This window comes from Symphalangus syndactylus, chromosome 12, assembly GCF_028878055.3.
Source record: "Symphalangus syndactylus isolate Jambi chromosome 12, NHGRI_mSymSyn1-v2.1_pri, whole genome shotgun sequence".
Classification (NCBI taxonomy): domain Eukaryota; kingdom Metazoa; phylum Chordata; class Mammalia; order Primates; family Hylobatidae; genus Symphalangus; species Symphalangus syndactylus.
This window is the reverse complement of record NC_072441.2, coordinates 131362447-131384927: the sequence shown is the minus strand read 5'-3', so window position 1 is coordinate 131384927 and position 22481 is coordinate 131362447. Positions and strand designations below refer to the sequence as shown.

The 22481-nt window shown below is 47.9% G+C and overlaps 1 protein-coding gene across 27 annotated transcripts in view; it reads left to right on the top strand.

The window, feature by feature from the left end:
- Positions 1 to 743: 743 nt before the first annotated feature.
- LOC129469147 (fatty-acid amide hydrolase 1) overlaps positions 744 to 22481 on the top strand; it is a 66461-nt gene continuing 44723 nt past the window's right edge. For 14 of the 27 annotated variants that reach the window (XR_010117679.1, XR_010117678.1, XR_010117683.1 and 11 more), the window contains exons 1-5: positions 744 to 2180; positions 6381 to 6724; positions 8492 to 8646; positions 14359 to 14519; positions 21945 to 22069. Coding sequence is in view for 19 of the 27 variants with exons in the window: in XM_055255420.2 (XP_055111395.1) it covers positions 2088 to 2180; positions 6381 to 6724; positions 8492 to 8646; positions 14359 to 14519; positions 21945 to 22069 (878 nt within the window). In the remaining 8 variants the exon portion in view is untranslated. Of the gene's footprint in view, positions 2181 to 2237; positions 5114 to 5725; positions 5876 to 6380; positions 6725 to 8491; positions 8647 to 14358; positions 14520 to 21944; positions 22070 to 22481 lie in introns of those variants that run through there. The other 13 variants (XM_063627618.1, XM_055255430.2, XM_055255429.2 and 10 more) reach the window with 13 other exon arrangements.

The window sequence follows — 22481 nt, the reverse complement described above, 5'->3', positions numbered from 1 at the left end:
CTTTATTTACAAAAGACATGACCATATGCATAGAAAACCTGAATAGATTTCCAAAAAGTTATCAAAAGTAATAATTGAGTTTAGGAAGGTCTCAGGATACAAGGTCAACAGAAAAAATCAATTATATTTTAATATACTAGAATTTTTCTTTTGAGACAGAATCTCACTCTGTTGCCCAGCCTGGAGTACAGTGGCATGATCTCAGTTCACTGCAACCTCTGCCTCCTGGGTTCAAGTTATTCTCCTGCCTCAGCCTCCTAAGTAGCTGGGATTACAGGCATGCGCCACCACGCCCAACTAATTTTTGTATTTTTAGTAGAGACTGGGTTTCACCACGTTGGCCTGGCTGGTCTCCAACTCCTGATCTCAGGTGATCCACCCACCTCGGCCTCCCAAGTCCTAGGATTACAGACATGAGCCACAGTGCCGGCCAGCCTTTTTCTTGAAAAATGAACAAAATGAGCCTGTCACTTCAAGGAAAATAACTGACAGTATTTGTTGCCAATAAGAAAATTCCAAAATTCCACATTCAAATGCCAAATAAGAAAAAGCTTTTGGCTGGGGGCAGCGTGAGCCACCGCGCCAGGCCAAGTTTTGTATTATTTTTCTTAACTACGTCTTCTCAAATTGTGGAAGCGTTAGGCCCCACAACATTTGACATCACCAGTAGGGATCCAGTGGAGAGGAGGGACGCGATCAGAAACTGTTTTTTTTTTGTTTTTTTTTGTTTTTTTTTTTGAGACGGAGTCTCGCTCTGTCGCCCAGGCTGGAGTGCAGTGGCGCGATCTCAGCTCACTGCAACCTCCGCCTCCCGGGTTCACGCCATTCTCCTGCCTCAGCCTCTCGGAGTAGCTGGGACTACAGGCGCCCGCCACCACGCCCGGCTAATTTTTTGTATTTTTAGTAGAGACGGGGTTTCACCGTGGTCTCGATCTCCTGACCTCGTGATCCGCCCGCCTCGGCCTCCCAAAGTGCTGGGATTACAAGCGTGAGCCACCGCGCCCGGCCAGAAACTGTGTTTTTAAATGATCATTCAACAGCCAATTATCAGGGTGGGTAGGAGTGAGGCAGGGAGATTGGCTGGGATTACAGGCGTTGTTACCAGAAAGGGGTCCCGATCCAGACCCCAAGAGAGGTTCATGGATCTCGCACAAGAAAGAATTCAGGGCGAGTCCGCAATGCAAAGTGAGAGCAAGTTTATTAAAGTACAAGAATAAAAGAATGGATATTCCATAGATAGAGCAGCCCCAAGGGCTGCTGGTTGCCCGTTTTTATGGTTATTTCTTGATGGTACGCTAAACAAGGGGTGGGTTATTCACGCCTCCTCTTTTTTTTTTTTTTGAGACGGAGTCTCGCTTTGTCGTCCAGGCTGGAGTGCAGTGGCGCGATCTCGGCTTACTGCAAGCTCCGCCTCCCGGGTTCACGCCATTCTCCTCCCTCAGCTTCCCAAGTAGCTGGGACTACAGGCGCCAGCAACGTCGCCCGGCTAATTTTTTGTATTTTTGGTACAGACGGGGTTTCACTGTGTTAGCCAGGAGGGTCTCGATCTTCTGACCTCGTGATCTGCTCCCCTCGGCCTCTCAAAGTGCTGGGATTACAGGCGTGAGCCACCACGCCCGGCCGGGTCCTGAAACTTAAGCTTCAATCGTTTCACTGCAAATCTGCTTCTGCCTACAAGTCTGGTCTCATTTTCCTCTACCTAAGGATCTTCCTCCATGCAATTTCGGCCTAGGAGGCCCTTCCCGCCCCTTTTCGCCTAGCTAACTCTTTCGGTACTCAAACACCAGCTCCTAATCCTCCCTGATCCCCCAAGTGGGCTAGGGGCTTCTTTGGAGTCCCTCGCACTGCTCTAAGTATCTAGGCAGAGTCATCATTCCGGGTGCCAGGTTGCTCTTTTTCCAGCAGCCTTCAGGGGACCCCTGGCTGGGCGGAGTCTGTAGAGGCGCGCGGAGTCCTGGGAGAGAGTCGGATGTATTTCCTTCCCCTTTTTTTGCTCGTGTCCCGCCGGGTGGCGCTCACCACCTCCCCGGAACACGCGAGTCTCCCGTCGCGGTTCCAGTCGGAATTACCCAGTGGCGCACCCCGACATGGCTGCGCTGACACTGAGGGGTGTCCGGGAGCTGCTGAAGCGTGTGGACTTCGCGACGGTCCCGCGGAGACATCGATATAAGAAGAAATGGGTAAGGTCCGGCTGGGGGCGCAGGAGGGAAAAGTGAGGGTGGAAACTTCTCCAGTCTTTCCGTTTCCCGGCCCTCTAGAACGCCTAGCGTCTTTCCCAAGCACTCCACGGAGCGTCCCTGGGCACCTCCGTCTCTCGTCTTTTCCATCACCGCCTCTGTCCGCACTCTTTATGTCCCGAGCGTTAGTCTCTTCCACTTGTTACGTCTGCAGTCTCCTGACTCCGCCCCTCTAAGTTGCGTCATCACCTTCGCCTTCATTCTTTTAGTGATGTCACCGTCTCTTGTTCCCCAGTTGTGTCCACCTACCTTTCTGTCCCCCACTCCCCCTTTTACTTCTCTCCCTCCCCTCCCCCTTTCCCTTGCCCATTCTTCCCCCACATGACTTCTCCTCCTTTCCTCATTGATTTTCCAGCCCGGTCGCCCTCACCCCTCGGAAAATACCATAGCGACCTTGCCTGCACTCCTGGGTCTCCGCCTTGCAGGAAAGGATTCAGCCCCTTCCTCAACCTCGAGCTGCCTCTGGCGACCGGGAAAGGTTACAGCGACCACCCTGTCCATACTGCCAGCCCAAACCCTGGCAAAAGGTGCAACGAATCCTCTCATCCTCTGGACTCTCCCTGCTTCTCCAGAGACCCTTTTTCTTGCCTCACTGGAAGCCCTGGAATTTCTTCTATGACCGGCACATCCCCCTGCCCACCCCAGCCGATTCCCTCGCCACCGCCACCATCTCTTCCACCCCCACAACCTTCCTCGCACTCAGGGAGATGTTCTTTTGAGTCCTCTTCCCCACTCCTGGAAAGGATCTACTGCCGCGAACCCTGCCACTCGGGTTCCCCACTCTCCAGCCCTTATTTTGAGCAGTTCAGCATTCCGGGGTCACCCCGTCTCTGTCAGCGGACCCCTTATTGCAGCTGGATGAGTCCCTCGAGAATGCGGCGTCCCTGTCTTCAAGGCCCGTACTTTGACCAGCACACTAATCTCTGTTACTCTAGCGGATGCCCTTCAGCTTTTGGAACCAGGCCGGCAACCTCCTTTCCCCTTGCTCATCAGTCCCCGGGAACAAGCCCAGTGACCTCCCCTCAGCTCACTCATGTACCCTTGGAAACTGGACCCATGATTTCGCCTCCTCCTACACGTAGGACCCCGGGAACTTGCCTCACGATTTCACCTCCTCTTGCTCGCCGGCCAGTGGAAACTAGTCCTATGGCCTCTCCAACCCTTTCTCACAGAGTTTTGGAAACTGGGCAGATGATCTCTCTGCCCTCTCACTGGTCCTCAGGGAGAAGTTATAATGACCCCCTTCTCTCTCCAGCATCTTCCCCACCTACTGGCAGCTTTTACCATGGCAGCCTTAAGCCTCTAGACTCTTTTGAACCCAAACCACAGCTTGACCTGCCCCTTGAGAAAAATTGTTGTGGCTCCCCACTCTCTTCTCAGGCAGGCATGCCTGGCTCTCCCAGCTCACCTCAGGAGGGCTCTTATCATTACTCCCATCTTTCCTCAGAGGTCTACATGCCTACCCCTGGGAGTCCTTGCTATGCCATCTGCCTGCGCCCCGGGAGTACTGATTCTCCTTGCTCACCCCAGTCCCAGGCTCCCAGGAAGGCTTGCTTTGAGTCCCTTCTCTCCTGGGAGGCAACTGGGAACTCTTACCTCATCCTAACCCTGGGCATCACAACTTCTGGTCCCCCCTGTTCCCAGGAACCATCTCGTCCCCTTGGTCCTCATTCTGTCCTTTCCTTCCCTTCACCCCTGGGCAGCCAGTTTATATCTCCACCCCAGTCACTTCCCCGCAGAAGCTATAATGAACCCCCTCTTCCCACTCCAGTTTCCCCCCAACCAAAGTCCCCTAAGTCTCCAAAGTTAAGACAGTCACATACTCCCCACAAATGTCTCTCCCTAGTCAACACTCCCCAGCACACCCCTTCTGGCCAGCCCAAGCCTGCTAAGGCCCACACCTGTCCCCCACCTCCCTCCTGCCTCTCTGGTCCTTCTTGTATGCAGCCATACATCACAACTCCTTCAAATTCCAGCCCCAAAGAACTTCCCCCAAGGACTACCTTACCGACTGTGGTCCCTAGAACCCTCAAAAGTGTTATCCCCACTTCTCTTCCCCTCTGCCTTCCTTGTGATCCTGTCTCGCCCAATAGTTATGCTCAGAGCAGCCCCTATGGACCCTCCATAGGGCCCCCCTGCAATACCCATATATACTCTGTGGTTCCCTCCACCCCCCATCCCTGCCCACTCTCTGGCTCCCTCAATCATTCGACAGGCCCCCCTCCCATCGTGCCCCTGCGTGACACCTATAGCACTCCCAGAGGCCCACCCCAACCTCGTTGTCAGCCTGTGATGCCTCCTTGTTCTACCCACATCTATTCTTTTATCCCTTTGAAAACACCCTTTGATCCTCAAAGTTTACCCATTGTCCCCCGAGTCCGGGCCTACCCTGATACTGTCCCCTGTGGCCTCCATATCTACCCTGTGGCCTCTCAAGGCCCTTGCAAAGAGCCTCTGCAGATCCCCTACAGCTGCCCTTTGCCTTCATCCAAGGATTCCAGCTGTAGCACCAATCCCAGCTGTAGTTTGACTATTATTAGCGAATGCCAGAGTAGTGACAGCGAGAGCAGGAGTTCCCACCAAAGCCAAAGCTGGAGCCAAAGCAAGAGTCCCCATGATGGCAGAAGTCAGAGCTGGAGCAAGAGCCATCATCTGAGCAGAAGTCCAAGCCAGAAAAGGAGTCCCTATCCTAGCAGAAGCTGGGGCCGGAGCAGTAATCCTCAACAAAACACAAGTCAGGGCCAGAGTGAGAGTCCCCAACTTAGCATAAATGAGCGCCAGAGTGAGAGTCCCCAAATTAGCAGAGGGCAGGGCAAGAGCAAGAGTCTGTAATGGCAAAAGTCGGAACCGGAGCAGGAGTCCCCAACATGGCAAAGGTCAAGGCCAGAGCAAGAGTCCCCAACATAGCAGGAGCCAGAGCAAGAGTCCCAGCGAGGCAAAAGTCAGTCAGAGCAACAGTCCTCACCATAACAAGAAATGAGGGTTGGCCGGGCGCGGTGGCTCACGCCTGTAATCCCAGCACTTTGGGAGGCCGAGACGGGCGGATCACGAGGTCAGGAGATCGAGACCATCTTGGCTAACACGGTGAAACCCCGTTTCTACCAAAAATACAAAAAATTAGCCGGGCATGGTGGCGGGCTCCTGTAGTCCCAGCTACTCGGGAGGCTGAGGCAGGAGAATGGCGTGAACCCAGGAGGCGGAGCTTGCAGTGAGCCGAGATCGCGCCACTGCACTCCAACCTGGGGGACACAGTGAGACTCCGTCTCAAAAAAAAAAAAAAAACAAGAAATGAGGGCCAGAGCAAAAGTTCTGACCAGACCAAAAATCTAGGCCAGAGCAAGGCATACATAGTAACAAGATTGCCAGCTATAACAAGCATCCCAGCTGCAGCAACCGGGACTGACTTGTGCACTCCTCATCTGAAGTCTTCATTTCTCTTTTACTCTGCCTCCTCGCTCTTGGCCTCTTGTCCCCTGCTACCCCCATAGCAGTCATCCTACAAGTCCCTATTTTGGTTCACACCTCAAGATTCTTTGGGCCCTCCTTATCCAACCTTTCTGGGGTCTGGGAACTCTCCCAACATGACCCTCAACCCTCTGATTCTAAGCATGGTGGTGCTAGTCACTGCATGACGCTAGGTAAGTTACCCACATCTCTTCATCAAATTGAAATGTTGTTAATTTTTTTTTGTAGCTTACTGAGCTATCAGTTGTAGCGCTCACATAAGCTAGTAGACATGAAAGTGCTTTGAAAATAGGACTGTTCAGAAGAAAAGGGCCTTTTGCTTTTAAGTTCAAAGCTTCCCAGAGCCTCCATAGTTTCTCCTAATCTTCTGCAGGCTCTCCTCAATTGTCCTCTCCTGAGCTCCCATTCTCCTAAGTTCCTCTTTCTCCAAGGTCCCCCTTCTTGATGACCCCCGCACAGTACCATGAGAGTTACATCTTTATCTGACAACCCTGGGATGGGAAGGCCCACCCTCCACTACTTTTCCCTCTCACACTTCTCTGGCAGGCAGGCAGGATGCAAAAGCAGGAGTGGGCACTAGCTGGATCCAAGTTTGCCCCTAGGCTCTGAGGTGGGGTCAGGTAGTAGGGGGTAGAGGCAAGACTGGGAAAACCAATAAGCCTGTCCTCTCTCTTTTAGGCTGCCACAGAGCCCAAATTCCCTGCTGTTCGACTGGCTTTGCAGAATTTTGACATGACTTACAGTGTGCAGTTTGGAGATCTTTGGCCATCAATCCGTGTCAGTCTCCTCTCAGAGCAGAAGTATGGTGCACTGGTCAATAACTTTGCTGCCTGGGATCATGTAAGTGCTAAGCTGGAGCAGCTGAGTGCCAAGGACTTTGTGAATGAAGCCATCTCCCACTGGGAACTGCAGTCTGAGGGTGGCCAATCTGCAGCCCCATCCCCTGCCTCCTGGGCCTGCAGTCCGAACCTTCGATGCTTCACTTTTGACCGAGGGGATATCAGTCGCTTCCCTCCTGCCAGGTAGGATCTGGAGCCATGACGAGCGGTCCTGAGTGCCTGCTGGAAGTAGACGTGATGAGACTCAGCTTCTACCCTCTGTAATAAGGACCATAATATTGTTAATATTTATGGCATGTTTATACAGACTAGGTGTTTTTTGAGGTGCTATATATATGTTATCTCTTTTTGTTCTGTCAACAGCCTTATGAATTAGGTAATATTATTGCTGTTTTACATTTGGAGAAACTGAGGTACAGAGAAGTTAAGATTCTTACTTGCTTTAGGTTCCTCAGATGGTAAGTGGTGTGACTAATATTTAGACCCAGAACCTGCCCTTTGAACCCACTCTGCTCTGTGCCTCTGGTAGAAAACAGCCACCTTTTACATGAGCACTCACTGGGCCCTCTCAAGTTGAAGTGTGTGTTATTCATAGCAGTCTTCTCATTTTGCCCTCACAGCCACCCATCAAAGTGAATAGGAAAAGTAACTTCATGGTAGCAAAGAGGTAGTGGGACTTTCCTAGGAAATAGGGCTGGCCTAGGGGCACAAACTTGGTATTAGACTGGGAAAAAGAAAGGAGAACTTCCAGTTTCTTGATTCAATCCTCATGTATATGAAGTTGAATGAGAAAAGACTGCAGAATCAAATGCTGAATTATGCTTTAACAATTAAGGAGAGCTCAATGTTAGTTGTAGGGTATGGGAATTGATTTTTGAAAGACTGATTTATTTATTAAAAAATATTGGCCGGGCGCAGTGGCTCACGCCTCTAATCCTAGCACTTTGCGAGGCCGAGGTGGGCAGATTGCCTGAGCTCAGGAGTTTGAGACCAGCCTGGGCAACACAATGAAACCCCGTCTCTACTAAAATACAAAAAAATTAGCTGGGTGTGGTGGCGTGCGCCTGTAGTCCCAGCTACTCGGGAGGCTGAGGCAGGAGAATTGCTTGAACCCAGGAGTCGGAGGTTGCAGTGAGCTGAGATCGTGCCACTGTACTCCAGCCTGGGCAACAGAGCGAGACTCTGTCTCAAAAAAAAAAAAAAAATTGTCTACCAAATGCTAGGCATTTAAGTGTCTTGATGAACAAGCCCTCATAGAGCTTCCAGTTTAGTGAAGAAGACAGCTATTTAAAAACAATAATTGGCCAGGCACAGTGGCTCACACCTGTAATCCCAGCACTTTGGGAGGCCGAGGCGGGCAGATCATCTGAGGTTAGGAGTTCAAGACCAGCCTGGCCAAAATGGCGAAACCCCATCTCTACTAAAAAATACAAAAAATTAGCTGGGCATGGTGGCACAAGCCTGTAATCCCAGCTACTTGGGAGGCTGAGGCAGGAGAATCATTTGAATCTGGGAGGCAGAGGTTGCAGTGAGCTAAGATTGCGCCACCGCACTCCAGCCTGGGCAACAGAGCGAGACTGCGTCTCAAAAAAAAAAAAAAAAAAATTAGCCAGGCGTGGTGGCGGGCACCTGTAATCCCAGCTATTCAGGAGGCTGAGACAGGAGAATCACTTGAACCTGGGAGGTGGAGGTTGCAGTGAGTCAAGATCGTGCCACTGTTCTTCAGCCTGGGCAACAAAAGTGAAACTCCGTCAATCAATCAATCAGTAAATAAATAATCATTCTGGCTCCCGTATAGATAAGTGAATAAGTGAATAAGTAAGTGTGTCTGAAAAATGAGTTTTTGCTGATTGGAGCTCAGGCCCCAGAGGGCATGGACTTGGTGGCCTTGACTCCCAGTGGGTGTCCTGACCTGGAATTTAACAATAAAAGTGGTGTCCTCTTTTCCAGACCTGGCAGCCTGGGTGTCATGGACTACTACCTGATGGATGCTGCCTCCTTGCTGCCTGTTCTGGCCCTTGGCCTGCAGCCTGGGGACATCGTGCTTGACCTATGTGCAGCTCCTGGGGGAAAGACACTAGCATTGCTTCAGACTGGCTGTTGCCGTAAGTCAGGGTGCTGGTGTGTTGGGCAGAGAGAGATCCCCACCTCACCTAGTCCCAGGTACATTTAATATGGTAGGTTCGGCCAGGCGCAGTGGCTCACACCTATAGTCCCAGCACTTTGGGAGGCTGAGGCAGGCGGATCACCTGATGTCAGGAGTTCCAGACCAGCCTGGTCAACATGATGAAACCCCGTCTCTACTAAAAATATATAAATTAGCGGGGTGTGGTGGTGCACTCCTGTAATACCAGCTACTCAAGAGGCTGAGGCAGGAGAATTGCTTGAACCCGGGAGGTGGAGGTTACAATGAGCCGAGATCGTGCCACTGCACTCCAGCCTTGGCGACAGAGTGAAACCCTGTCTCACACACACACACAAAAAGAATATGGTAGGTTCTCTAGTCCCAAAGTCAGAGTGGAGGGTAGTACTTACTTGCTAAGCTTGTGTATTTTTTCATTAGTTCCTCTCTTTCTCTGTCAATTGGTCAAGAAAGATTGCTGAGCAAGTTCTCTGAAGTCAGATTAAAGTAGGGCTCCGATCAGTTGATCACATGATACACACTCCTCTTCATCTGTTTACTTTTCCTCTAAGATTAAGCCCATTTCTTTAGCCTGCCAGCTAAAATGATAAGATCTGCCTGCAGCCACCATTTATATGCTTTATATGTCACTCTTCCAGGCTTTATGTGCTTTAAGCTTACTCTGCTACTCTCTGTTGCCTTTGTTCTTGTTAAATTTTCTCCCTGGAATTCCCTCACCCTTGGCTGTCCAAATCCTTTTGACTTTCTTTTTTTTTTTTCTCTCTCTTTTTTTCGAGATGGAGTCTCACTCTGTCGCCCAGGCTGGAGTACAGTGGCGTGACCTTGGCTCACTGCAAGCTCCGCCTCCCGGGTTCAGCCCATTCTCCTGCCTCAGCCTCCCGAGTAGCCAGGACTACAAGCGCCTGCCACCACGCCCAGCTAATTTGTTTCTGTACTTTTAGTAGAGACAGGGTTTCACCGTGTTAGCCAGGATGGTCTCGATCTCCTGACCTCATGATCCGCCTGCCTCGGCCTCCCAAAGTGCTGGGATTACAGGCATGAGCCACCGTGCCCAGCCATCCTTTTGACTTTCAAGCCTCAGCTCAAGTGTGCCACCTCCTGGACGTCTGTCCTTATGACCTCTGCTGGCCGGTTCAGAAATGATGCCTGTCTCCTATGCTCCCACAGCATGGGTATTGCCCTTGCAATATTAGCCTTGCCTAGGGCTTTACTAGTTATATATCTTCTCCCTCTTAAAGATGGTGGATTCCGGCTAGGCACAGTGACTCATGCCTATGATTCCAGCACTTTGGAAGGCTGAGGCGGGTGGATCACCTGAAGTCAGGAGTTCAAGACAAGCCTGGCTAACATGGTAAAACCCCGTTTCTATTAAAAATACAAAAAATTAGCCGGGCCTAGTGGCGGGCTAATCCCAACTACTCGGGAGGCTGAGGCAGGAGAATCGCTTGAACTTGGGAGATGGAGGTTGCAGTGAGCTGAGATCACGCCATCGCACTCCAGCTTGGGCAACAAGAGCAAAACTCCGTCTCAAAAAAAGAAAAAACAAAACAAACAAAACAACGGTGGATTCCTTGGGGATAGGCCCACATCTTACTGTCTCAGTAAAGTAGCCCAGCGAAGGCCTTGTGCACTGTTTTTTTTTTTTTTTTTTGAGACGAAGTTTCACTTTTCTACCCAAGCTGGAGTGCAGTGGCACGATCTTAGCTAAATGCAACCTTCGCCTTTCAGTTCCAAGCGATTCTCTTGCCTCAGCCTCCCGAGTAGCTGGGATTACAGGCACCCACCACCACACCCGGATAATTTTTGTATTTTTAGTAGACATGGGGTTTCACCATGTTGGCCAGACTGGTCTCAAACTCCTGACCTCGCGATCCACCCACCTTGGCCTCCCAAAGTGCTGAGATTACAGGTGTGAACCACTGCACCCAGTCTTGTGCACTGTTTTTTTTTTTTTTTTTTTTTTTTTTTTTTGAGACGGAGTCTCGCTCTGTCACCCAGGCTGGAGTGCAGTGGCGTGATCTCGGCTCACTGCAAGCTCCGCCTCCCGGGTTCACGCCATTCTCCGGCCTCAGACTCCCAAATAGCTGGGACCACAGGTGCCCGCCACCACGCCCGGCTAATCTTTTTGTATTTTTAGTAGAGACGGGGTTTCACCGTGTAAGCCAGGATGGTCTCGATCTCCTGACCTCGTGATCCGCCCGCCTTGGCCTCCCAAACTGCTGGGATTACAGGTGTGAGCCACTGCGCCCGGCCCCTTGTGCACTGTTAAGTACTCACTTCAGCCATCCACTGGCCGATATCCTGCCTTAAAATAGGTAGTTTTTTTCCTTTGGCCCCTGACAAGGGGCCGTAATTTACACACCTAACCTGGAGCTCAGCCAGGCTTCTCTTGCCCTGTGCCCAAGCCCTTCTGTTGGGCCTACACCCTTCTTTTCCAGGTCTTGTCAGCCAACTTGCACAGGTTGAGTCAGCATCCAGCCTTATGATAGGCATTGGTTGATTCAGAGAGATATCACATTTGGTCATAGCCTTCTGGAAGTCCAGAGGGAGAGAAGAAAAGATGGGGTCATGGGCTTAATGAATCCAATGGAAGAGAATCCAGCCTGTGTACTGGACAATTCTGATCTGACTGAATGCTGTGGGAATCTATTAGAAGGGAGAGGAGTAAGGGTAGGGAGGAGGAGGAACTCGAACTAGGAGGAGGAAGGGCAAAGAAGAAGTAATTGAGAGTTGTTCTTCTAAGGTGTGCTTAACTATCAGCACCTCACCTTCATCCCAGCTCCTCATCAAGCGACGACTCTTGATCTGAGGAAGACGGGGGATCACAGAATTTGTATAAGAAGGGAAATTAGGGTTTACTTAGTCTAGCCCTCATATTTTATGGAGGGAGAAATTGAGTTCTGTGGAGATTAAATAAATAATACAAGAATTGGAGGTAGAGCCAGAACTGGAACCCATCTTTCTTTTTCTCAGTTCATATCCTTCTGCAAATTCCTCTAGAGCAGAGAATACAATTTTTACTTCTTTCAGTGCCCTCGAAAATGGAGACATTGGCCGGGGGGCAGTGACTCACGCCTGTAATCCCAGCACAAGCTAGGAGGCCAAGGCAGGTGGAATACTTGAGTCCAGTAGTTTGAGACTAGCCTGGGCAACATAGTGAGACCTCGTCTCCATTAAAATAAAAAAAAAGGAGACATTTATTTATGGGATTACTAAGCTGGTTCATAGTAGTGACGACTATTAGATAAGGTGGACACTTGCATCTCGCATTCTTTACCATTCCCACCGTACCTTGTTGCTCTTTGACTCAGAGGCCAGGTATCAACTGTCATTTATCATCAAGCTTGCAATATTTTTCTCATAGTAGCACTAAGAGCAAAGTGAGATATTTCTTGAACTCATGTCTACCAATAAAGAGAAAATGAAAGGTAGATGGTAAATCAGAATTAGGTTTGGTTGCATTTGATAGAAAACCTAACTAATTGGCTTAAAGAGGAAACATTAATTTATCTCTTACATAAGAGAAGCTGAGATATAGGCACTCCAGGTATGGAGGCTCCACAATCAACAGGGACTTCAGCTCCCTTTTTCCTTTTGCAACATATTTTGTTGCTAGTGTCAGCCTTAGCCTCCCTCCCTTTAAGAGGGAGAAGATATATAACTAGTAAAGCTCTAAGACAAGGCCTCATGGTCCAGAATGACTGCTGGAAGTCCAGCCATCACATCCATATTTGAGTCAAGAGGAAAGGATTGGGCAAAAGAGACTCATTTCATCTTCCAATTATGTCAGCTTTTTAAAAATATCTCCCCAGAATTCCTATCCAATACTTATGCCTACAACTATGACCAAAAGTTAGTCATATAGTCATACTTAGTTGTAAAAGAAAGGCTTAGCTGGGTGTGGTGGCTCACACCTGTAATCCCAGCACTTTGGGAGGCCGAGGCAGGCAGATCACCTGAGGTTGGGAGTTCAAGACCAGCCTGACCAACATGGAGAAACCCAGTCTCTACTAAAAATACAAAATTAGCTGGCGTGGTGACGCATGCCTGTAATCCCAGCTACTCAGGAGGCTGGGGCAGGAGAATCACTTGAAGCTGGGAGGCGGAGGTTATGGTAAGCTGAGATCATGCCATGGCACTCTAGCCTGGGCAACAAGAGCGAAACCAAAGAAAGGTTGAGAAATGTAGTCTTTTGGGGCAATCTTCCCCTTCCAAAAAATTGAGGTTCTATTCCTTAGGAGGAAGAGGAGAATAATTTTGGGTAAATAAACTGGTATCTACCAAAGATAAAGAGAGCCATAGGTTTCCAGAATAGTGAGAGAGCATATTTTTTTAGAAATAAATATTCTTGGCTGGGCATGGTGGCCCACACCCATCATCCCAGCACTTTGGGAGGCTGAGGTGGGAGAATTGCTTGAGGCCAGGAATTCAAGACCTACCTGGGCAATATAGTGAGATCCAATCTCTGTTTGTTTTTTTTTTTTTTTGAGATGGAGTCTTGTTCTGTCACCCAGGCTGGAATGCAGTGGCGCCATCTCGGCTCACTGCAAGCTCTGCCTCCCGGGTTCATGCCTTTCCCCTGCCTCAGCCTCCCGAGTAGCTGGGACTACAGGCACCCACCACCATGCCCGGCTAATTTTTTGTATCTTTAGTAGAGACAGGGTTTCACCGTGTTAGCCAGGATGGTCTCGATCTTCTTCTGACCTTGTGATCTGCCTGCCTTGGCCTCCCAAAGTGCTAGGATTACAGGCGTGAGCCACCACGCCTGGCCTTCCAGTCTCTTTTTTAAAAATTATTTAAATATATTTTTATTTTTGTAGAAATGAGGTATCGCTATGTTGCCGAGGCTGGTCTCGAACTCCTGGGCTGAAGCAATCCACCTACCTTGGCCTCCTCCCAAAGTGCTAGGATGAGAGGTGTGAGCCATTATGCCCAGACTCAGAGACCCTGTCTTAAAAAAAAAAAAAAAAATAGAATATGGCTGGGTGCAATGGCTCACACCTGTAATCCTAGCACTTTGGGAGGCCAAGGCAGGTGGGATCACCTGAGGTCAGGAGTTCAAGACCAGCCTGGCCAACATGGTGAAACCCTGTCTCTACTAAAAATGCAAAAATTAGCCGGGTGTAGTGGTGCACACTCATAGTCCCAGCTACTCAGAAGGCTGAGGCACGATAATCACTTGAACCCAGGAGGTGGAGGTTGCAGTGAGCTGAGAGTGTGCCACTGAACTCCAGCCTGGGCGATAGAATGAGACTCTATCTCAAAAAAAAAGGAAAGAGAGAGAGAAAGAAAAGGAAAGAAAGGAAAGGGAGAAAAGGGGAAGGGGATAGGAGAGAAGAAAGGGGAAAGGAATGGGGAAAGGAAAGGAAAAGGGAAAAGGGGAAAGAGGGGAGAAAGGGGAGAGGGGACAGGAAAGGAGAAAGGAAAGGAGTCTTACTTGGTCTGCTTTATTCATTGACTTAAATAACTTTCTTACTTTCTGGCCCATTTAGGTGTTTGCCATTGTAACCCCACTCCAGAATGACTGATGCTGTGCCATGCACATAATAAACATTCCTGATGCTGGGGTTTGCATTGGCTGGGACTGCCTGAGAATTGGTCTGACTCCATCAGTGCCATTGCTGGTGGAATGTTTCACTGGGCCATGGCCTCTGAAGTATCTTTATTTCCATAGGCAATCTTGCTGCCAATGATCTCTCCACTTCCCGAATAGCCAGACTACAGAAGATCCTTCACAGCTATGTGCCTGAAGAGATCAGGGATGGAAATCAAGTTCGAGTTACCTCATGGGATGGCAGGAAATGGGGAGAACTGGAGGGGGACACCTATGACCGGGTGAGTGATTCTTGATTTAGGACATGCATCCAGCTTAATGCGGCCTCCCCATCCTGGCTCCAGGGCCTGAGGGGTTAGGATCCAGCCCCTATGTTTGAGCATGTAGAGCTGTTTCTGGACTGGCCAGTTCTACATCGGTGATTTGACCAAAAGAAAAATCAGCTCAGATGACTGGTTATTATCTCTATTAAAGATAGTTGGCAGCAAAAAAGAATTTGAACCTATTTGAGTGGGGGAAAAATTTACTAGGCTTACTTTATTTCTCAAGTCACTTGGTTGCTCAGAAAGCCTCATGAAGGTAAGTACGAATAAGCTCATTTATTTTTGAATGTTAGTACAGCACATGGTACAAAATTCAGAAGGCACAAAAGAGTATCCAGTGAAAAGTGAGTTTCTCTCTTCTGGCCTGTAGGCCCCTACTTCCCCACCCTATAGATAACGATTGTTTCTTTTTTTTTTTTGAGACAGAGTTTCGCTTTTATTGCCCAGGCTGGAGTGCAATGGCGCGATCTCTGCTCACTGCAACCTCCGCCTCCCGGGTTCAAGCAGTTCTCTGCCTCAGCCTCCCGAGTAGCTGGGATTACAAGCGCCCACCACCATGCCCGGCTAATTTTTGTATTTTTTTTAGTAGAGACGGGGCTTCACCATCTTGGCTAGGCTGGTCTTGAACTCCTGACCTCGTGATCCACCCGCCTCGGCCTCCCAAAGTGCTGGGATTACAGGCGTGAGCCACCGCACCCAGCCGGTAGTATATTATATTATACTCACTATTCTGAACTTTGTCTTTTTTTCATTTAATAATGTGTCCTTGGGTTAAATCCTTTTTTAATTTTGTTGACATTATTGAAGTATAGTTGTTGAATAACAGTTTACATCCATTTAAGATTTTGATAGCGCTTGCTAAATTTCTCTGTGGAGGTTAAACCAGTTTCACTCCTACTGGTAATGAATGAGTACTGATTTCCCACATGCTGCCAACATTGGTACTATCAAACTTAATTTTTTTGCCAAATGGATAGTATCTAATTTACAGTCTCTTATTAATCATGTTGAAAATCTCCATATTTATTTTTAAAGTTTTTTTTTTTTGAGTGGCAGGTTTTCACTTTGTCACCCAGGCTGGAGTACAGTGGTGTGAACACAGCTCACTGCAGCCTCAACCTCCTGGGCTCAAGGGGTCCTCCTGCCTCAGTTTCCCGAGTAGCTGGGACTAGAGGAGTGTGCCACCATGCCCAGCAAATGATTTTTTGTAGAGATGGGGTCTCACTATGTTGCCCAGGCTGGCCTCGAACTCCTGGGCTTGAGCAGTCCTCCCACCTTGGCCTCCCAAAGTGCTGGGATTATAGGTGTGAGCCACTGTGCTGGGCCAGTCTCTTCATGTTTTTAAGTTATTTATTTTATTTTAAATGGCATACTCTAAAAATATTTGTTTAGAACACATATTTCTAAAAATATATAAAATATATAGCAGTTGTCTCTGTGTTGTCACCTGATTTACCTAATCTGTCTAGTTCTCACCATTCTGCCTCAACCACTCTAAGAAACTGAAAGAAAGACCAAGGCTTATGGAATCTTGGATAGGCTTGAGACTTGCTTTCTGCCTGTGTAGGAATCCCCTACTCATTTTTTTTTTTTTTTTTTGAGACAGTTTTGCTCTTGTTGCCCAGGCTGGAGTGCAGTGGCACAATCTTGGCTCACTGCAACCTCCGCCTCCCGGGTTCAAGCCTGGGTTCAAAGTTCGATTCTCCTGCCTCAGCCTCCCAGGCAGCTGGGATTACAGGTGTGTGCCACCACGCCTGGCTAATTTTGTATTTTTTTAGTAGAGACGGGGTTTCACCATGTTGGTCAGACTGGTCTCGAACACCTGACCTCAAATGATCCACTCGCCTCAGCCTCCCAAAGTGCTGGGATTACAGGCGTGAGCCACTGCGCCCGGCCTGTTCATTTTTCTTGATATGAGAGCAGTGCAACATGATGGAGAGAGCATGACTGCTCCTGTCAGCCTAACCAGTTTCTGCATTACAGGGGTGCTACTTACTAACCTTAGGCAAACCGTTGATCCTGCTAAACTTCAACCTCTTTGTTTGTGAAACAGGGTAATCCTACCATTTAGGATTATTGTGAGGATTCAGTGAGAGTATCCAGGGAAAGCACTTAGTATAGTACCTGGCGGTGAAGATTAGGCAAGCAGGAGCCATTATCATTATTCAGCCTATGCTTAAACACATCCGTTGATGGGTGCACACTGAGATTCTGTTGTTGAACACTTATAATGTTAGAAAGTCCTGCCTCTTACTGCAATCTGTAGATTGCATGGTATATGGGTGAGGGCAAGGATTCTGGAGTCAGACTGCTTAGATTAGTCTGGTTCCATTACTTATCAGCCAGAGAAGTTTCGGTGAGTTACTTAACTTTCAGTTAAGCTTCAGCTTCGTCATCTGTAAAATGAGGATAATAGTATAGTGCCTATCCAGTAGGTGAAAATTAAATAAGAATGCATTTGGCACAATGTCTGGAGAAAACATTCGATAGTATTATAATCATCATGATCCTTACCATTATTATTATTATTATTATTTCCATTCATTGATCCTAGCTACTTATTTTAGAACAATATAGAATGAGTGACCTGCTATTTCACTTGACAGCTTTAATGTTTGAAGATGTCTTTGTTAATTTGTTTGTTGAAAAACTAGTTGTGGCCGGGCATGGTGGCTAACGACTGTAATCCCAGCACTTTGGGAGGCTGAGGTGGGTGGATCACCTGAGGTCAGGAGTTTGAGACCAGCCTGGCCAACATGGTGAAACCCCGTCTCTACTAAAAATACAAAATTAGCCAGGTGTGGTGGCAGGCACCTGTAATCCCAGCTACTCGGGAGGCTGAGGCAGGAGAATTGCTTGAACCTGGGAGGCGGAGGTTGCAGTGAGCCGAGATCGCGCCATTGCATTCCAGCCTAGGGAACAAGAGTGAGACTTCGTCTCAAAAAAAAAAAAAAAAAAAAAAAAACCAAGACAAAACAAAAAAAACTAGTTGTGTACAATATACTCTCTGGTAGGCAAGTGTTAAGCACTTTTATTTATTTATTTGAGACAAAGTCTTGCTCTGTTGCCCAGGCTGGAATGCAGTGGCACAATCATGGCTCACTGCGGTCTTGACTTTCTGGGCTTAAGTGATCCTCCTACCTCAACCTCCCAAGTAGTTGAGACTGCAGGCATGTGCACCGTGCCTGGCTAATTTTTTAACTTTTTGTAGAGATGGGGCCTCACTATGTTGTCCAAGCTGGTCTCGAATTCCTGAGCCCAAGTGCTCCTCCTGCCTCAGCCTCCCAAAGCATTAGGATTACAGGTGTGAGCCACAGTGCCCAGCCGTGTTAAGCACTTTAGATGCAAAGAAGAATACTACTTCAGGGCTCTACATACTCTTGGTAACTCCATCCTTCTCCCAGCTCCACTTGTCCATCAGCTGGAGAAGGGACAGGACCTCAGAGCTCTGCATGTTCATGGAAGACACTAACCCTTCCCCCCAAGTCACAACTTTCTTTTTTTTGTGAGCTCAAGTTTATTTCAAATAATACAATGTTTATTTGAACATGTTTCTATCTTCCCTTATAATACAATATTATACAAATTGATATTAATACAAATAATATTTGTTAGACACTTGCCCAGGGCTGAGATTCAGTGGGAGCACTATCCTGGCACGACTGGTTATTTATGACTGATATCCATGCCAGTGCCTGATGTGAAGATGCATGTGCCATATCTGACGTGGAGTGATTTGACTACCCTTACTAAATGTTTCCTAAGTGTAGTGCAACAGTACAACTTCCTTTTCTTTCTTCTGTGACTGAGTGAGATCAACATATTTTTTTATTTTTGAGACAGGGTTTCACTCCCATCGCCCAGGCTGGAGTGCAATGGCACAATCTCGGCTCACTGCAACCTCTGCTTCCTGGGCTCAAGCAATTCTCCCGCCTCATCCTCCCAAGTAGCTGGGACTACAGGCACGTGCCAGCATGTCCAGCTAATTTTTTTGGTACTTTTCGTAGAGACAGGGTTTTGTCATATTGCCCAGGCTGGTCTCGAACTCTTGGGCTAAAGCGATCCGCCCGCCTTGGCCTCTCAACATGAACATTTTCCACAGTTGACACTACTGAAACAATATTAGAAATAGATTAGAACCAAGATATTCAGATATATTGCCATCAATTTATAGTCCCCTTGAAATTACATAGCTCTGCTGTTTCTCTGCATTAGGGGCTCAGGAGTCCAGCGGTCCTAAGTATACCTTGCAGCCATCTTCCTAAGAGTTCTGGCCACGACTCAGGACACTGAGAAGGAGTAAGGAAAGAGTCTTCAGACATTTCCTCCTTTTTGGGTTGTGGAAACTCCTACAGCTTTTTTTTTTTTAAGCATTGCAGTTATACCCTTGCTCATCCCTTTATATTTAGGCCATTTCCTTTTAGGTATATCTCTTATATGCTGCATAGACAGGTTTTGCTTTGTGAGCCAATCTATAAATTTTATTATTTTCATTGCTGACTTAAGCAATTGATGCCATTGATGATTTTGGTCTCAGCTCTGTCAAATTATTATCATTTTATTTATTTATTTTTTGAGACAGAGTCTCGCTCTGTTGCCCAAGTTGGAGTACAGTGGTGCCATCTTGGCTCACTGCAACCTCCACCCTCCGGATTCAAGCAATTCTTGTGCCTCAGCCTCCCAAATAGCTGGGATTACAGGCGCCCGCCACCATGCCTGGCTAATTTTTGTATTTATTTATTTATTTATTTATTTATTTTGAGACGGAGTCGTGCTCTGTCACCCAGGCTGGAGTGCAGTGGTGCAATCTTGGCTCACTGCAACCTGCACCTCCTGGGTTCAAGCGATTCTCCTGCCTCAGCCTCCTGAGTAGCTGGGATTACAGGTGCCCACCACTGTTCCCGGCTAATTTTTGTATTTTTAGTAGAGACAGGGTTTCGCCATGTTGGCCAGGCTGGTCTCGAACTCCTGACCTCAGGTGATCTGCCTGTCTCGGCCTCCCAAAGTGCTGGGATTATAGGCATGAGCCACTGCTCCTGGCCTAATTTTTTTTTTTTTTTTTTTTTTTTTTTTTTTGAGATGGAGTTTTGAGATGGAGTCTCACTCTGTTGCCAGGCTGGAGTGCAGTGGTACGATCTCGGCTCACTGCAACCTCTGCCTCCTGGATTTAAGTGATTCTCCTGCCTCAGCCTCCCGAGTAGCTGGGACTACAGGTGCGTGCCACCACGCCCAGCTAATTTTTGTCTTTTTAGTAGAGATGGGGTTTCACCATGTTGGCCAGGATGGTCTCGATCTCTTGACCTTGTGATCTGCCTGCCTCGGCCTCCCAAAGTGCTGGAATTACAGGTATGAGCCGCTGCGCCTGACCCCTGTCAAATTATTTTACTGTGTTTATTTACCTTGTTTCTTTCACTGTGGGGTCTCTGTCCTTGCTGTTTTGTTTTTCAACTTCTTTTGTTATTTAGGAACGTTTATATTAATATTTTAATTCTACATTGGATAATTCCTATATCAAAACTATTGTTGACAATCAGTTACAGATGGAACTTTGTCTACTCTTTCTCCCTTTCTCGCTCCTGCTCTTTCTCCCTTTCTCACTCCAGCAGTTGACTAGTCTCATTCAAAAAACAAATTGGGGCCGGCCAGGCATGATGGCTCATGCCTGTAATCCCAGCACTTTAGGAGGCTGAGGCGGGTGAATCACCTGAGGTCAAGATTTCGAGACCAACCTGGCCAATATGGTGAAACCCTGTCTCTACTAAAAAAATACAAAAATTAGCTGAGCGTGGTATTGTGCACCTGTAGTCCCAGCTACTTAGGAGGCTGAAGTGGGAGAATTGCTTGAACCCGGGAGGTAGAGGTTGCGGTGAGTCGAGGTCGTGCCATTGCACTCCAGCGTGGGTGACAGAGCAAGACTCCATCCCAAAAACAAACAAATAAACTGGGAATTTAGTTTTACTGGTTGCTGTTTCTGCTGACTTGCTCAAGGAGTCGTGTTTCCTTTTAAGTTTTGTGGTTTTTGTGTCCTGTAGTAAGCTTTTTTTTTTTTTTTTTTTCTGAGGTGAAGTCTCGCTTTGTCGCCAAGGCTGGAGTGCAGTGGCACGATCTTGGCTTACTGCAACCTCCGTCTCCCAGGTTCAAGCAATTCTCCCACCTCAGCCTCCTGAGCAGTAGCTGGGACTACAAGAGCGCTGCCACCACACCCGGCTAATTTTTTTTTTTTTTTTTTTTTTTTTTGAGACAGAGTCTTGCTCTGGCGCCCAGGCTGGGGTGCAATGGCACGATCTTGGCTCACTGCAACCTCTGCCTCCCAAGTTCAAGCGATTCTCCTGCCTTAGCCTCCCGAGTAGCTGGGATTACAGGTGTGTGCCACCATGCCTGGCTAGTTTTTAAATTTTTTGTAGCTGGGACTACAGGTGCATGCCACCAGGCCCAGCTAATTAAAAATTTTTTTGTGTGCAGGTGGGGTCTCACTATGTTGTCCAGACTGTAATAACTTTCCTATTGGAGTATAATACAGAAGTGACCAAATCATAAGTGTACTGTTTAAAGAATTATCTTATAGTTAGCCTGGGCAACATAGCAAAATGCTGTCCCTACAAAAATACAAAAATTAGGCTGGACACAGTGGCTCATGCCTGTAATCCCAGCACTTCGGGAGGCCAAGGCAGGTGGATCATGAGGTCAGGAGATCGAGACCATCCTGGCTAACACGGTGAAACCCCGTCTCTCTACTAAAAATACAAAAAATTAGCTGGGCATGGTGGCAGGCGCCTGTAGTCCCAGCTACTCAGGAGGCTGAGGCAGGAGAATGGTGTAAACTCGGGAGGCGGGGCTTGCAGTGAGCCGAGATTGTGCCATTGCACTCCAGCCTGGGCAACAGAGCAAGACTCCATCTCAAAAAAAAAAAAAAAAAAAAAAAAAAAAAAAATATATATATATATATATATATATATATATCAGTCTGGAGTGGTGGTTTGCATGTATGGCCCCAGCTACTCAGGAGGCTGAGGTGGGAGGACTGCTTGATCCCAGGGAGTTTGAGGCTGCAGTGACCTATGATCACATCACTGTACTCCAGTCTGGGCAACAGAGCAAGATTTGTCTCTAAAAATTAAAAAAAAAAAAAAAAATTATAGTTATTTGTGTGTTAGTTTTGGGTTTTTGACCAGCCATGAATATTCCCAAATATACTATTTTCCACTCATTATTTCACAATTGTCTACCAAGTTAAAATGAAGAACTTTGTCAGGTACTCTGCAAAGCAGGGATGGGCAGAGGGAATATTTCACAAACTTAGGCCAGGGCCCTAAAACATCTCTGGCCTAAGGAAGAGAAGCCTATAAGGATCTTTAATACTTTACCCTTTAACACTCTGGGTAGGTGCTGGTGGATGTGCCCTGTACCACAGACCGCCACTCCCTTCATGAGGAGGAGAACAACATCTTTAAGCGGTCAAGGAAGAAGGAGCGACAGATGTTGCCTGTGCTGCAAGTGCAGCTTCTTGCGTGAGTGACAGATTTTTAAACTCAGGACTTTGTGCCAGAGTGCTCTGGGAGACTGGGGACTGGAAGCTTTTACCAAGACCATAACCCACACAGGAATCTTATGGCTGGAGATCTGCCTAGGAACATAAAAACCATATTTGAATTAGCTGGGTGTGGCAATGCACACCTGTAGTCCCAGCTACTCTGGGGGCTGAGGGAGGAGAATCACTTGAACCTAGGAGGTGGAGGAGGCTGTAGTGAGCTGAGATCGTGCCACTGCACTCCAGCCTGGGTGACAGAGCAAGACTCTGTCTCAAAAAACAAAAACAAAACAAAAAAGCAACCCTATCTAGTAGGACATATATACTAGAGTGGGCTGCACAGATTGACTCATGCTATTTCATCCTCAGTACCAGTGAGTAGCACATGTTTG